The sequence below is a fragment of the Mirounga angustirostris genome, unplaced genomic scaffold (genome assembly GCF_029215605.1).
Source record: "Mirounga angustirostris isolate CCGP_5_RB_7025 unplaced genomic scaffold, mMirAng1.0.hap1 SCAF_5, whole genome shotgun sequence".
NCBI lineage: Eukaryota > Metazoa > Chordata > Mammalia > Carnivora > Phocidae > Mirounga > Mirounga angustirostris.
The window spans coordinates 163,171,778-163,185,252 of record NW_026991713.1 but is presented as its reverse complement, the minus strand read 5'-3'; the positions used below and the strand labels follow the sequence as shown (position 1 = coordinate 163,185,252).

At 63.2% G+C, this 13,475-nt stretch overlaps 3 protein-coding genes across 8 annotated transcripts; all 3 read left to right on the top strand.

Moving 5' to 3' along the window:
* The first annotated feature begins 75 nt into the window (after nt 1-75).
* MAZ (MYC associated zinc finger protein) lies at nt 76-5,347 on the top strand. 5 transcript variants are annotated; one of them, XM_045875307.3, is made up of 7 exons: nt 76-315; nt 963-1,049; nt 1,128-1,984; nt 2,400-2,463; nt 2,739-2,910; nt 3,707-3,931; nt 4,250-4,391. In XM_045875307.3, the coding sequence occupies exons 1-6, from the start codon at nt 280-282 to the stop codon at nt 3,907-3,909; spliced, it is 1,419 nt and encodes a 472-aa protein (XP_045731263.1). In that variant the 5' UTR covers nt 76-279; the 3' UTR covers nt 3,910-3,931; nt 4,250-4,391. The 5 variants fall into 5 exon arrangements, with proteins under 5 accessions (XP_045731263.1, XP_045731264.1, XP_045731265.1 ...); XM_045875308.3 differs by lacking the exon at nt 3,707-3,931 and having other exon boundaries at nt 4,250-5,347; XM_045875305.3 differs by lacking the exon at nt 76-315 and having other exon boundaries at nt 749-1,049.
* Nucleotides 5,348-6,483: 1,136 nt separating this feature from the next.
* Nucleotides 6,484-8,880, top strand: PRRT2 (proline rich transmembrane protein 2). Of its 2 annotated transcripts, XM_045875304.3 has the most exons (3): nt 6,484-6,630; nt 7,326-8,292; nt 8,685-8,880. In XM_045875304.3, the coding sequence occupies exons 2-3, from the start codon at nt 7,390-7,392 to the stop codon at nt 8,877-8,879; spliced, it is 1,098 nt and encodes a 365-aa protein (XP_045731260.1). In that variant the 5' UTR covers nt 6,484-6,630; nt 7,326-7,389; the 3' UTR covers nt 8,880. The 2 variants fall into 2 exon arrangements, with proteins under 2 accessions (XP_045731260.1, XP_064449028.1); XM_064592958.1 differs by having other exon boundaries at nt 7,326-8,828.
* Nucleotides 8,881-10,406: 1,526 nt separating this feature from the next.
* Nucleotides 10,407-13,410, top strand: PAGR1 (PAXIP1 associated glutamate rich protein 1). The gene is made up of 4 exons (XM_045875302.3): nt 10,407-10,543; nt 10,899-11,400; nt 11,584-11,666; nt 12,988-13,410. Exons 2-4 carry the CDS (start codon nt 10,919-10,921, stop codon nt 13,185-13,187), a joined length of 765 nt encoding a protein of 254 aa, XP_045731258.1. The 5' UTR covers nt 10,407-10,543; nt 10,899-10,918; the 3' UTR covers nt 13,188-13,410.
* Nucleotides 13,411-13,475: the final 65 nt, after the last annotated feature.

Below are 13,475 nucleotides of genomic sequence, written 5' to 3'. Positions count from 1 at the left end.
TCCCCCGTCCCTCCTCCCGCCAGAGTCCCTCTCGTACCTCCCCCCTCCCGCTGGCCTCGCGCGCGCTCGCGCTCGCGCCCGCTCCAGCCTCTTGTGTGTCCTCGCGCCCCCCGCCCGCCCTCCCCGCGCGCAGTGTGCTCCGCTCCCCCCACCCTCCTCCTCCTTCCCCCCTCCCGCCCGCCCCGCGCGCCTCCTCCCTGGGTTCCCCCTCCCCCACTGCCGCCTCCTCCTCCTCCCGCCCCAGGGTGAGCGCGAGCCACCTCCCTCCCTCCCTCCGCCATGGATCCCGGCAACTGGAGCAGCTTCATCTTCCAGGTAACAACCCCCTCCCCCCGCCCCCCACCCCCCCTTCCCACACCCCCTCCCGCCCGCCCTCCCTCCCGTCCCACCCCCCCTCCGCGCGCCCGGTGCGCGCGCAGCTGTCCCCCTCCCTCCCTCGCGCCCTCCCCCGCCCTCCCCGAGGCGCCGGCTGGGCGCGCGCGCGGCGGGGGCCGAGGCTGCTCCCTCGCTCCCCCCACCCCGCCCCGCCAGGCTCCAACCGCCGCCGCCGCCGCCGCCGCCGCCGCCGCCGCCCGGGCCCCCGCCCCCCCCGCCCCCGGCCCCCGGCCCCGCGGGGCCTCCCGCCCCCACCCAGGGGGCGTCGCCGCCGCCGTCGCCGCCGCGCTCCGCGGCCCGCCAGGCGCCCTCCTTCCCTCCCTCCCGCCGGCCGGGGTGCGCGGGCGGCGGGGCGGCCCGCGGGCCATGCGTTCGGCGCGGCCCAGCCCGGCCGGCCGGGGGCGGCGCCCCGAGCCCGGGCCCCGCGCGGCCCGCGCCCCCGGCCCCCGCTGAGCCCCGGGGGCCCCGCCGTGGCCGAGGCCATGTTCCCCGTGTTCCCTTGCACGCTGCTCGCCCCCCCCTTCCCCGTGCTGGGCCTGGACTCCCGGGGGGTGGGCGGCCTCATGAACTCCTTCCCGCCACCTCAGGGTCACGCCCAGAACCCCCTGCAGGTCGGGGCTGAGCTCCAGTCCCGCTTCTTTGCCTCCCAGGGCTGCGCCCAGAGTCCATTCCAGGTGAGTAGGGGCCGGCCGTGGCGGGCCGGGAGGGCGCCGACCCGCGGCCGCGGCCCACACGGCGCCTTGTCTTCGCAGGCCGCGCCGGCGCCCCCACCCACGCCCCAGCCCCCGGCGGCCGAGCCCCTCCAGGTGGACTTGCTCCCGGTTCTCGCCGCCGCGCAGGAGTCGGCCGCCGCCGCGGCCGCCGCCGCAGCTGCCGCTGCCGCCGCCGCCGTCGCTGCTGCGCCCCCGGCCCCGGCCGCCGCCTCCACAGTGGACACAGCGGCTCTGAAGCAGCCGCCGGCGCCCCCGCCGCCGCCCCCGCCGGTGTCGGCGCCCGCGGCCGAGGCCGCGCCCCCTGTCTCTGCCGCCACCATCGCCGCAGCCGCGGCCACCGCCGTCGTAGCCCCAACCTCGACGGTCGCCGTGGCCCCGGTCGCCTCTGCCTTGGAGAAGAAGACAAAGAGCAAGGGGCCCTACATCTGCGCCCTGTGCGCCAAGGAGTTCAAGAACGGCTACAACCTCCGGAGGCACGAGGCCATCCACACGGGAGCCAAGGCCGGCCGGGTCCCCTCGGGTGCTATGAAGATGCCCACCATGGTGCCCCTGAGCCTCCTGAGCGTGCCCCAGCTGAGCGGAGCCGGCGGGGGAGGGGGAGAGGCGGGTGCGGGCGGCGGAGCGGCCGCCGTGGCCGCGGGTGGCGTGGTGACCACGACCGCCTCGGGAAAGCGCATCCGGAAGAACCACGCCTGCGAGATGTGCGGCAAGGCCTTCCGCGACGTCTACCACCTGAACCGACACAAGCTGTCGCACTCGGACGAGAAGCCCTACCAGTGCCCGGTGTGCCAGCAGCGCTTCAAGCGCAAGGACCGCATGAGCTACCACGTGCGCTCACATGACGGCGCTGTGCACAAGCCCTACAACTGCTCCCACTGTGGCAAGAGCTTCTCCCGGTGTGCACGGGGCCTCGGCCGCCCACCGGGCGGGGGGGGGCGGGGGGGAGGGAGGGACGGCAACGGAGGTGGCCTGGCCTTGGCTGGCGGGGAGGGAGGCGGCTTCTGAGGATGGGGACCGGGAGCCACTCCCCGGGAGGAGGGAGGAAAGCCTCTCCTGGTTACCAGGGAGCAGGGGGTGGTACTTAGCCAAGGAGGTGGGTCCTCCGCCTGGGAGGCGGCTTCGCGTGGGAGGAGGACCGGCCCGCCGGGCGGCAGGGGGACGGATTTCCTGCCGCACCGGGACTCGCGAGCCTGGGGCTTGGGCGAAAGTGCAGGCAGCTTAGGAAAGGCCGGGCGTGCTAGGAAGAATTAAGCCGATTGGGGAGCACGTCCACACCCCAGGGCCCTAACCCCAACCCCAACGTATTCCCAGGCCGGATCACCTCAACAGTCACGTCAGACAAGTGCACTCAACAGAACGGCCCTTCAAATGTGAGGTAGGAAGCCCGCCTCTTCCTGTCCCGGTTTTCATGATTTTGATCCTCATTGTAGCTGTCTGAGTTCAGCCTCTCAGACCCCCTTTTTCTCTCTCTTCTTTTTGCTTTTTCACTCCATTGTCTCATCCCTTCTTCAAGACCTTGTCATCTCACTCCCATTTCCTACAGATCAAAGACCCCCAAGGCTCTGATTCCTTTAACCTCTTGCCCCTCTGTCCCCACTCCCCGAAGCTTTAACTCTCCTGACACCCCCCACGCCCCTCCCCCCTCCCCAGAAATGTGAGGCAGCTTTTGCTACGAAGGACCGGCTGCGGGCGCACACAGTCCGACACGAGGAGAAGGTGCCATGTCACGTGTGTGGCAAGATGCTGAGCTCGGCTTATATTTCCGACCACATGAAGGTGCACAGCCAGGGCCCTCACCACGTCTGTGAGCTCTGCAACAAAGGTAGATGCTGAGGGATGCTGGGAGGGCCAGGGACGAAGGGTGGGCTCGGAGCCAAAGGCCCTTCCACAGATGAGGCTTAAAGGTGCTGTAGCTAAGAGCTCACGGCATCTAGAGCCCTTTAGGAAGCACATGGAGCAGCGTCGGGTTGACTGATCCTCATTAAGTTCTAAGAGGTCTTAACCGGAGAAGATGAGCTACCAAAAAGAGAGTCATCCTCTGGGGGTGGGTTGCTCTGGGGAAGGGGCTGCTTTGGGGAAGGAGTGGTCAAGAGAGCCAGTTCCCAAGGGTTGGAAGACAGGGTTTCGGCTGTGCGGCCACACGTTGTGCTCTTCCGCTCTTGGGGCAAAGCGGAGTTCGCTGGCAGGGGATTAACAAACCTGTGCCCTGCCCCAGTAGCGGAGAAAGCTTCACGAATTCTCTGAGTCATTGGGCTGAGACCGTCCGGGGCCCTGGAGGGAGGGGACACAGCCGTCTCTGCTGAGGGTCAACTCTTCAAGTGGCTAGAAATCAGTGTCCTGTCACCCCGGGAGAGGTTCCCCCTAGCCACAGAAAATAGGTTCTGTGGGTACCAAGGCTGAGAAGCTGACACCACTCACCCAGGCCCCAAGCTGAGGGAGGGGCTGTGCCCCACCAGCCCCAACAGAGTAGTTGGCCCCAGGTTACCAAGGATGTGGTGGGAGGAGGACAGGGCCATCTGAGGAGGGCGTCCCCAGCCTAGGAGAACAACCCCGTCTCTGGGGTCTCCGCCTGGCTGACCCCCCCATCCCCCCCATCCCAATCCACCCCCCCCCAATAGGCTTCACCACAGCAGCATACCTGCGCATCCACGCGGTGAAGGACCACGGGCTCCAGGCCCCGCGGGCTGACCGCATCCTGTGCAAGCTGTGCAGCGTGCACTGCAAGACCCCTGCCCAGCTGGCCGGCCACATGCAGACCCATCTGGGGGGGGCCGCCCCCCCTGTCCCGGGAGACGCCCCCCAGCCACAGCCCACCTGCTGAGGGGGACCCCCGCACCCACCAGGCAAGGCGTGGGGCATGGCTGGGGGGGGTGGGATGGGGTGTGTGGGACGAGGGGGCTCAAAGGGCCCAGTAGGGGATCTCAGGAAGGCCAGGGATGCCCGTCCACCACTGAAGTTAGGGAGCCTTCTGGGCACAGGGAGGGCCCGTCAGGAGAACTGGGAAAGGATGCAGGTGGAAGCCTCCGGGGACCAAATAGGAAGTGAGCAACGGCTGTGTCCCAGGGGCGGGAGTCTGGGCACGAGTCTGGAGTCTGGGGCAAGGGGCGAGGCTCTTGCGGACGGGATTGCGCTGTGATCTCCCGGTGCTTCCGCCCGCGCAGGTACCGGTGAGGTCTGTCCTATGGCGGTGGCAGCTGCGGCGGCGGCGGCGGCGGCGGCGGCAGTGGTGACAGCCCCCCCCACAGCTGTGGGCTCCCTTTCGGGGGCCGAGGGGGTGCCCGTGAGCTCTCAGCCACTTCCCTCCCAGCCCTGGTGAGCTCCAGGTTGGTGGCGGGGAGAGTGGAACATGGAGGAAAGTCCCTTGGTACCGTCTCCTCTTCCCCTCTCTCTTCCTACCAACTCCTCACTCCTCCCCCACTGACCAAGGAGCCTCCAGAAGGAACGGAGGAAGAGATGTTTCTTAGGGGAATTCGCTAGGTTTTAACGATTTGTTTCTCCTGCTCCTCTCTTCTCCCTATCAGACCTGACCCCACACACACCTGTCCCCTCGGTTGTGTTGAAGGCCCCTGGACAGTGGGCAGGGGCGGCAGAGGACAGGAGCGGCACTGCCCTCACCCCCTCTCCTCTCTGTGACGCCCTGCCCTGCCAGGGATCTGTGAGCCTTCTCCTTGATGGTCCTTGCTCTCCTCCTTCCACCCCCCCTCCCCACTACTGTCTGCTGCCCCTCCCTGGGGAGTTGGTGCTTTTTTTTTTTTTTTTTTTTTCCAGGGGGAGGGAGGAGAGGAAGGAGGGGAATCCAAGATTCTGTCCCAGAGAGGGGAAAAGGTGAGATTGGAGAAGGGGCAGAAGCAGGGAAGGCGACCGTAGTACCTTCATGAGGTGGAGTTCTTTGGGGTCAGGCCCTAAACATCGTCCTACTTGAGAATCTGTCAGGGGAAAACAAGTCAAGGGGAGCAAAAGAAGGAGCAAGTAGGGCCAGAGGCAGGACAAGAGATGGAATTTTAGGGTGCCAGGGTAGATGGGGGGATCCAGGGACTAGAGGTGCTTCCTGGGGGGGGGGGGAATGCAGTCACGGTGTCTCCCCCGTCCCTCTTCCACCCCAGCTCCAGCCCTGGCCTTTTCTTTTCATCCCTCTCCCCCACGACAGAAGCTGTGGCCCTGGCCATGTCATCGTGTTCCTGTGTCCCCTGCATGTTTCCCACCCTTCACCCCCTCCTTTTGCGCGGACCCCATTACAATAAATTTTAAATAAAAACCTGTCTCTGATTTTGGAGTGGATGGATTGCTCTCCCCAAGCTCCCTGTCTGCACACACACACACCCCCCGCCCCCCAGGCATTTCTTCCTGCACCTGGTGCCAGTCCCAGCCAGTCCCAGCGGGGCTCTGGGCTCCGGGCTGGAGCCTGTGTGGCTCCTGGGCTCTGGCTCCTCCCTGGCCATGGGCAGCACCAGCGGCTGCAGCCCAGATTCAGGGTGGGGCTGAGGCTCCAGTGACTGGAGAGCAGGTTCCAGGACTCCCAGGTCTCCCGGAATACCCAATCTGGCCAGGCCCAGAATAGCCACTGGAGGTCCAAAGAGGCCTGGGTTAGAAACCCCAACAGTTACCAGACGTTAATGCTGCTCTCCCCCACTCACACCCATTGCCTGCTGCTCAGACCCCAGCCGAGTACCTGCACACCCTTAAGGCCCTGAGGGGTGACAGTGGGCGATGGAGCTGAAGAAAGGATGGGGACGTCAGCCCTGGGACTGGGAGCGGAGAGGGTGCCAAGAAAAACTGCGCCTCTCCCCGCACCTGCCCCTTTGGCTCTTGGTGTGGTCCATCCAGCGCTTGCGGGCTCCGGGGCCCAGCCCCCTCCTGTTCCAGACTGCCCCTGCAGCCTCTGCCCTGGAATTCCCTTCTGAGTCCGGCTCCAGGGACCCGGGAGCCTTCCAGCGCCCATTTCGGCTGCTGCTTCCTCGCGGGGAGAGGGGCTTCCAGTACTGCAGGCTCCCTTTTCTTCAAACCCCACCCTGCTCCTCCTGAGCAGCCTCCCCAAGTTTTGCCTCATTTTCCTTCCCCTCTTTCTGCTTGTCGGGGTGCCACCACCGGGTCCCGCCTGTCTCACAGGTCCTGTCTCCTCGCAGACCCCTCTCCGTTTCCCCCAGCCCCCTGCCTCTGCCAGGACCCCCGGTGACCGTTGGTGGGAGGGGCCCGGGGGCTTGGGAAGGGGGCACCCCCAAGAAGCGCGCGTGGGAAGGGGCAGGGAGGGGGCGCGAGTGGCTACCCGGCCGGTTGCCCGGGTAACGCGGGGCCTGGCACGCGTGGCTCCCTCGGGCTGGCGGGGAGGGGCGGGAGGCGAGCGAGGGGGCGGGGGCGGTGCGCGGCGGCAGCGGAGCGTAGGGGAGGGGACCTGAGAGAAGCGAGAGGAGGGGACGAACCGAGGGGAGGGGAGACCCGCCGCCTCCCTCCCTCGCTCGCTGACTCGCTCCCTCCCGGGCTGCGGCTGCTGCAACGGGGCGGCGGTGGCGGCAGCAGCGGGAGCGGTCTAGAGGCCGGCGTCGAGGTGAGACGGGGCTGGACCGAGGCTGCGGGTAGGAGTGCGCGGACAGACGGCGGACGCCGGGAGGGCTGCACCGGAATGCGGGCGCCGGGCGGACTGGCTGGCGGTGCTGGGCGCGCCACGCCAGCGGGAGGAGGAGGCGCCGGTCCCCCGGGGGCGAGGGAATCCCTGAGAGAGGGGCTGACCAGGGGCTCAGAGGAGAAGCCCAGGTCCCCCAGGGAGGGGCGGGGGCGTCTGCGCCCCAGTCGCGCAGTGAGGAAACTGCACCGGCCGGGCGCCCGGGGAGGAAGGGAGGATGCGGAGGGAGTGGAACGTGAGTATCGGTCCTCTGCCCAGTGTGCCTGTCTGCCTGTCGGAGCGTGCGAGCGTCTGCACAGCTTGTTGATTTCGGGGTGCTGGGGCATCTGCTAGGATCTCAGAGTCTGGATCTTGTCGGGCGGACCCAGGAAGAGACCATGGGAGGGTCCTGTTTACAAAAGGGTTAATCTTCCCAGGGCTCTCCAAGCAGAAGACTTTGAGCAGAGCACTCCTCCTCCCCAAGGATGTCCCACCCCAAGGCAAAGGAAACCCCAACTTTTCTTCCTCTCCCCAGAGGCAGCCCAAGGCTGGCCCTAAGACAGGAGCAGAGCCCTCTGGAGCTGCAGTGCCGAGAGCCACCTCTTTCCTCCTCACACCAAACCTGTCTCCTCCTCTTTCAGGATTGCTGCTGTCTCTGCTGCTCCAGCCTCCCCATCGAGGTCCTCTCCCCTCTCCCCTCCCAAGATGGCAGCCAGCAGCTCTGAGGGCTCAGAGATGAAGGAGATAGAAGAGGGTCCCCAAACCCAAGGAGAAGGGCCTGGCCATTCTGAAGCCAAAACTGGCCCTCTCCAGGTCCCAGCTGGGGTCCCAGATGAGCCAGAGGCCCCGCAGCCAGGCCCAGACATCACTGGGGCCCCTGTGGACTCAGAAGCCAAAGCTGGGCCAGCTCCAGAAACCACAGAGACCCCAACTGGGTCCCCAGAGACAGTCCAGGCCAAGGACCTCAGCTCAAGCCCAGGAGGGGAACCAAATGCCAACCCCAGCCCCGAAGAAGCATGCCAAGAGCCAGCACCCAAACCAGAAGGGAATAAAGAGGTCACTGAAGACAAGGGGTCCGATCTAGGGTCTGCAGCCCCACTTGAGCCAGCCTCAGAGCCTGCTCCCCAGTTGGACCCCCAGTCAGACCCTCAGCCAGACTGCCAGCCAGGTTCCCAGCCCACCCCCAAGCCAGCTCTTCACCCAGAGCCCCCTACCCAGGAGGACCCCACCCCTGAGGTCCTGACTGAGAATGTGGGGGAAAAGCAAGAGAATGGGGCAGTGGTTCCCCTGCAGCCTGGTGGCGGGGAAGAAGGCCCAGCCCCTCAGCCTCACTCGCCAGCCTCAACAAAAACCCACCCAGCCAATGGGGCTCCTCCCCGAGTGCTGCAGCAGCTGGTCGAGGAGGACCGACTAGGAAGGGCTCACAGTGGGCATCCAGGATCTCCCCAAGGTAGCCTGAGCCGCCACCCCAGCTCCCAGCTGGCAGGGTCTGGGGTGGAGGGGGGTGAAGGCACCCAGAAGCCTCGGGACTACATCATCCTCGCCATCCTGTCCTGCTTCTGCCCCATGTGGCCTGTCAACATCGTGGCCTTCGCTTATGCTGTCATGGTGAGCCCCACGGGACCCTGGCCCAGGCCTGCTGTGGCTCCCAGCTTCCTGCCAGCACTGGGACAGAATCCCAGGAGAAGCCTTGCCTTCCCTCTCCTCTCTGCATGGATCTCACCCCCCAAGTATGGGGCCTTTTCTGGCCTCTCCCTGGGACATTCCCTTCTGAGCCACCACTGCCCTACCCTTTCAGGTGGGAGGGAGGTCAAGACATGTTTCACACAGCCTTGCTGACCTGTGCCCTCTTCCCCCTGCCTCTCCAACCCTCTTTCCCCCTCTAACCACTGTCCACGGGGCCTGCTTGTCTCCTCTGGACAACTCTTTCACCTGATTCCTGCTGGGCTGCCTTCTCCTGACCTGGACCCACGGTGCCCCACCCCTCACCCTAACCCCAGTCCCGGAACAGCCTGCAGCAGGGGGACGTGGATGGGGCCCAGCGTCTGGGCCGCGTGGCCAAGCTCTTAAGCATCGTGGCGCTGGTAGGGGGGGTCCTCATCATCATTGCCTCCTGCGTCATCAACTTAGGCGGTGAGTGGGGGTCTGGGACAGGCCGGGAGGAATGGAAGGGTTGGCAAGGGCAGTTTTACTAACCCCTGCCCCTGCTCTCTCCTGTCTGTCCTCCCTACTTCTCCTTTGTCTCTCCTTGTCTCTCCCCCCACCGTCTCTCTCTGTCCCTCCCTCTCCTCTCCCACAGTGTATAAGTGAGGGGCTCTGCCCCGCATTCCAAGACTTTTCTTCCTGTTGGGAGCTGCCTTGGGCCCATCCTCCCCTGGGGGGAGCCCAATCGATGGCCCAGGCCCGCACCCATAGGGACCAAGGGAGCCTGAGCGGCCTTGTTTACAGCTTCTTTCCTGCTCCTGCATCCTGCCAGGCTCCTGTGCCAACCGTAGGCCTCTCTTCTCCCTGCACTGTTTCCAACCTCCCTGCACTTTTGCCTGCATCCCCTCCAGCCTCTTGGCCTCCCTATCCCTGCACTTCTGGAAACCTCCCTGCACTTCTGGAAATCTCCTTGACCTGAACGTCTCCCAAACTCTCTGCTCTCAGCCTCCCTGCATCTCTCCCAGCCTCCCTGCACTCCTCCCAACTTCCCCAATTCCCTGCACCTCAGCCCTGCTGTCTCCCTTTCAACTTTCAGTGTCTTGGCATCTTCCCCCATTCCTTTCTTCTTTCTCCCCTTTATCATCTCCCCTTGCCCCTCCACACCCTCTGCCCCCTTCCTCTTCCTGCCTCCTCTCCCCTCAGCATCCCTTCCTCCCCTCAGGATCCTCTCCTCCTCCCTCCTGCCACCGTTTTCTCTGCAAAAACTCCAGCACTTAGATCAGGCTGGGGGAGGGGAGCAGCGTCAGGGGGAGGGCTCCCCAGCCCGGGTTCCGACTATTTTCTGCTGGGGCCACCCAGGTCCTGACGCCTCCAGGGCGCCTCTGGGTCGCAGAGCTGGCAAGCCAGGCCTTGTCTGGGGACTTGTGCAGGGTGTCGGGCACGATTGCTAGCTCTGCTCTGAGCACGCACCTGGGAGGAGGAAGGGGCGCGGCTGTTGACCTTTCTGAGCCCAAGCTGACCTGCCCCACCTGGGCTTTTAAACCCGCTCAGCGAGTTTCTTAAATGAGGCGTCGGGGCTGGGGTCATTCCCGTGCTTTGAAACGAAAGAACCCCGAAATAGGACCAAAGCTCCCAGATGCAGGGAGCGAGTGAGGGGCGGGGAGCTCTATAATTATTTTCCAAGAGGACGAGGGAGATTTGTTGCACGCGACAGTCCGCTAGGGAGGCGGGGACCGATCTACGACGCTGTTCGGAGTTGGCGGGTTTTGTTTTCTTAAAAAAAAAAAAAAAAAAAAAAAAAGGCGTGGGGAGGGGGAAAACACTAAAAGTCTTAAAAAAAAAAAAAAAAAGGACACATCAAACAGATTCTCCCTTTTTGTATGCCGGATGCTGCATGAGTCTGAAACACCAATAAACGGAGACTGCATGAGACTTGCCTCCAGCCTCAGTTGGTCCTTACGTCTGTCCGCCGCCGGGGCCCGCGGTACTGCCCCCTTTCGGGCTGAACCTACTGGGTGTATGCACATGCGCCGTCCCGGTGGCCATCTTTACTGTGGGCCGAAGCCAATTGTGCCCGAGCCTACCTGCGCATGTGCACTCCTCCCCTTGCTTTCCTTTTCCAAGTAGCTTGGGCTCGAGCGGAGCCTTCCGCGCCATCTCTGTGCGCCTGCGTACTGTGACCCTGCGCAGCGCGGGAGGCGGGTCTTAGCTCCAGGTGCGTACGGCGGCTGAGGCGGTGAAGTGTGGGGAGAGGGCGCTGGCTGGATCCAGGTGTGAAGAGGGGCGGTGTGAAGGCGAGAAGAGCGGCTCCGCCCCTCTCCGGCCTAGAAAGTGGTTTCCGCTGGTCCCTGGGAATCTCGGAGTACCGTATCTGGATCCGTGGGGCGGGGTCCTTGGAGGGGACTCAGCGCCCCCTCCTGGGAACCGGCGGTCTCGTCGCTGGGACCGCTGTTGGAGCCTGATTGGTTGGAGACAATCCCTGAACTCCTGGGGAGCCCAATCCCTTGGGGGAGTAGAGCGGGAGCCCCCCCACCCCCGGCTTAGTACTCCTGCATCTCCTATCATCGCAGGGCCCCTCCCCTAGTAGCCTATGTCCCTTGTTCGTGGTCATGGAGACATTTCGGCCACCACGGCGGCGCCTCTCTCTGAAGAAGGGGAAGTGACCTCTGGCCTCCAAGCTCTGGCCGTGGAGGATACTGGAGGCTCCTCTGCTTCGGCCAATAAAGCCGAGGAAGAGGGGGAAGGAGGCCGGGAGGAGACCGAGCATGAGGGGTCCGGGGCCGAGGAGGTGCAGGGAGAAGCCCCTAGCGCTGAAGGGGAAGAGCATGCCAAGGGAGAATCCGAAGACTGGTGCGTGCCCTGCAGCGATGAGGAGATGGAGCTCCCCTCGGATGGGCAGGCCTGGATGCCTCCCCCCTCGGAAATCCAGCGGCTCTATGAACTTCTGGCTGCCCACGGTACCCTGGAGCTTCAGGCTGAGATCCTGCCCCGCCGGCCACCCACGCCTGAGGCCCAGAGTGAAGAGGAGAGATCCGATGAGGAGCCTGAGGCCAAAGAGGAGGAAGAGGAAAAGTGAGGGCGCACCCTTACACCTTGTTCCTGGGGCTTGCTCCCTTGGTGCCAGGAGGAAATTGGGAGGGGAGCTGGGACCCTGGAGCATGGAAAGTGGAGGGATGGAATGGGGAGGGGAGACCCACAGGCCGGGGTATTTGGGGAGACCACCCTCACCCTTCACTTTCTGTCCACCTGTCCCAGACCGCACATGCCTACAGAATTTGATTTTGACGACGAGCCAATGACACCAAAGGACTCCCTGATTGACCGGAGACGCACCCCAGGTACAGACAAAGGGGGACAGGAAGGGGGAGGTGAAGGTGAAGGACCTCTACTCCCACTGACCTAAAAGGTGACTCCCTAAAAGAGGCCTATGCTTGGTGCTTTGGTTGCTACGCAACTTGTAGCTGTAGGAGAGAGCATTCACCCAGCGGTGCCATCCTAACAGCTTGGATAGACACCCTGTCTTCCTTTACGAGACTTTCACAGATGATTCTATCATGTTTCCCATTCCTTTTATCTCTATCTCCCTAGAAGTTCAAGTCTTCCTGGCCATTTCTTATTATCTAGATCCTCATTCCTATACTACTGTGTACATCTCCTAATCTGACCTGATTTCACACCCCGTGTGCCTTCCTGGAATTTACCCTGGAGCCATTCTTGATTTCTCTTTTACCCCAACATTCAAGCTAGCAGCAAGTCCTGTTAGCTCCATCTCCACATTTCCAAGCTCCTCTGCTACTCTCACCTTCAACACCACACCCTCATCAAAGCCATCATTGCTCTCTTTCTTTTTTTTTTTTAAAAGATGGCACAGGATGGGCGGGGAGGGGGTGCGGGGGACAGGGGAGGCAGAGGGAGAGAGAGGATCTTGAGCAGGCTCCACGCGCAGCGCAGAGCCCAACTCGAGGCTCAATATCACGACCCCGAGATCACGACTGGAGCCAAAATCAAGAGTTGGAAGCCCAACCGACTGAGCCACCCAGGCACCCCAAGCCATCATCTCTTTTGCCTGGATATTTGTGGTGGCTCCTAACTGGTCTCCCTGCTTCCATTCTCAGCAACCAGAATGATCCTTTCAAAATACAAATCATGTCACTACTGTGTTTAAAATCCTCCAAAGGATTCCATTGTTGGGGAAAAGAGCATGTCAAGAGAGAATCCAAACACCACAACTTCCCCCTGACTGCCTGGGCCCCCAAGGTTTCCAAAGACATTTATTTCTGTTTAAACTAAGAGATCCAAACCCCTCATCATGGCCTCTAAGTTGTTTCTTTGACTACATCTTTCCATCTCCCCACCACCTCCCAGCTGTCTATACTCTTCTTTGAACAGACCTCCCTGTTCCTGCCCCAGGGCCTTTGCACTTGCTCTTCCCTTGCCTGGGTATCTTTACCCTGGTCTTCACATTACTGGCCCCTTCTCATAGTTCAGCCCTTCACTGCTTACCCCATCTGAGGCCCAACCCCAAACCTCAGGGCCTCCATGACAGAGGCCTGGAAATCTGTATGTTGAATGAGCTCCCCAAGTAATTAGTAACATCTAGGCAAGTCTGGTGCACAGCGCCTCACCCCCATCCACATTTCTTACCTTCCTTTTCTCCAGGAAGCTCCGCCCGGAGCCAGAAACGGGAGGCCCGCCTCGACAAGGTTCTCTCCGACATGAAGCGACACAAGAAGCTGGAGGAGCAAATCCTTCGTACTGGCAGGGACCTCTTCAGCCTGGACTCAGAGGACCCCAGCCCCACCAGCCCCCCGCTCCGGTCCTCAGGGAGCACTCTCTTCCCCCGGCAGCGGAAATACTGAGCACTGCTGCTGCCGTTAGGGTGCAGAGCATATACCTTCTGGGCGCCCATTCCCGAGCCCGGGGCGCTGGGACACGGGGCAAGAGCAGAGAGACTCCCAAGCCCCCAACACTGCCCCATGCCAGAAGGAAAACGTGTGTGTGCCTATGTATGCTTTCTGTTGAACATCTCTTTGGAGACCTGGGCTAAATTCTCTGAATCTAAAATAAAAAAATGCCAAGTTATTGTCTGTTAGAGGGTGAGCTGCAGCAGCCCAGACGGTTGCAGAGTGGCGGGATCCACGGGATCG

What these genes read in the sequence shown, in the direction of transcription:
- PRRT2 (XM_064592958.1), top strand. Translation starts at nt 7,390, where the DNA reads ATGGCAGCCAGCAGCTCTGAGGGCTCAGAGATGAAGGAGATAGAAGAG.
- PAGR1 (XM_045875302.3), top strand. Translation starts at nt 10,919, where the DNA reads ATGTCCCTTGTTCGTGGTCATGGAGACATTTCGGCCACCACGGCGGCG. An exon ending in AAAGAGGAGGAAGAGGAAAA is followed by an intron (nt 11,401 to 11,583) that starts GTGAGGGCGCAC and finishes CACCTGTCCCAG; the next exon opens with ACCGCACATGCCTACAGAAT. An exon ending in TGACCGGAGACGCACCCCAG is followed by an intron (nt 11,667 to 12,987) that starts GTACAGACAAAG and finishes CCTTTTCTCCAG; the next exon opens with GAAGCTCCGCCCGGAGCCAG.
- MAZ (XM_045875305.3), top strand. Translation starts at nt 858, where the DNA reads ATGTTCCCCGTGTTCCCTTGCACGCTGCTCGCCCCCCCCTTCCCCGTG. An exon ending in GCGCCCAGAGTCCATTCCAG is followed by an intron (nt 1,050 to 1,127) that starts GTGAGTAGGGGC and finishes TTGTCTTCGCAG; the next exon opens with GCCGCGCCGGCGCCCCCACC. An exon ending in CTGTGAGCTCTGCAACAAAG is followed by an intron (nt 2,911 to 3,706) that starts GTAGATGCTGAG and finishes CCCCCCCAATAG; the next exon opens with GCTTCACCACAGCAGCATAC.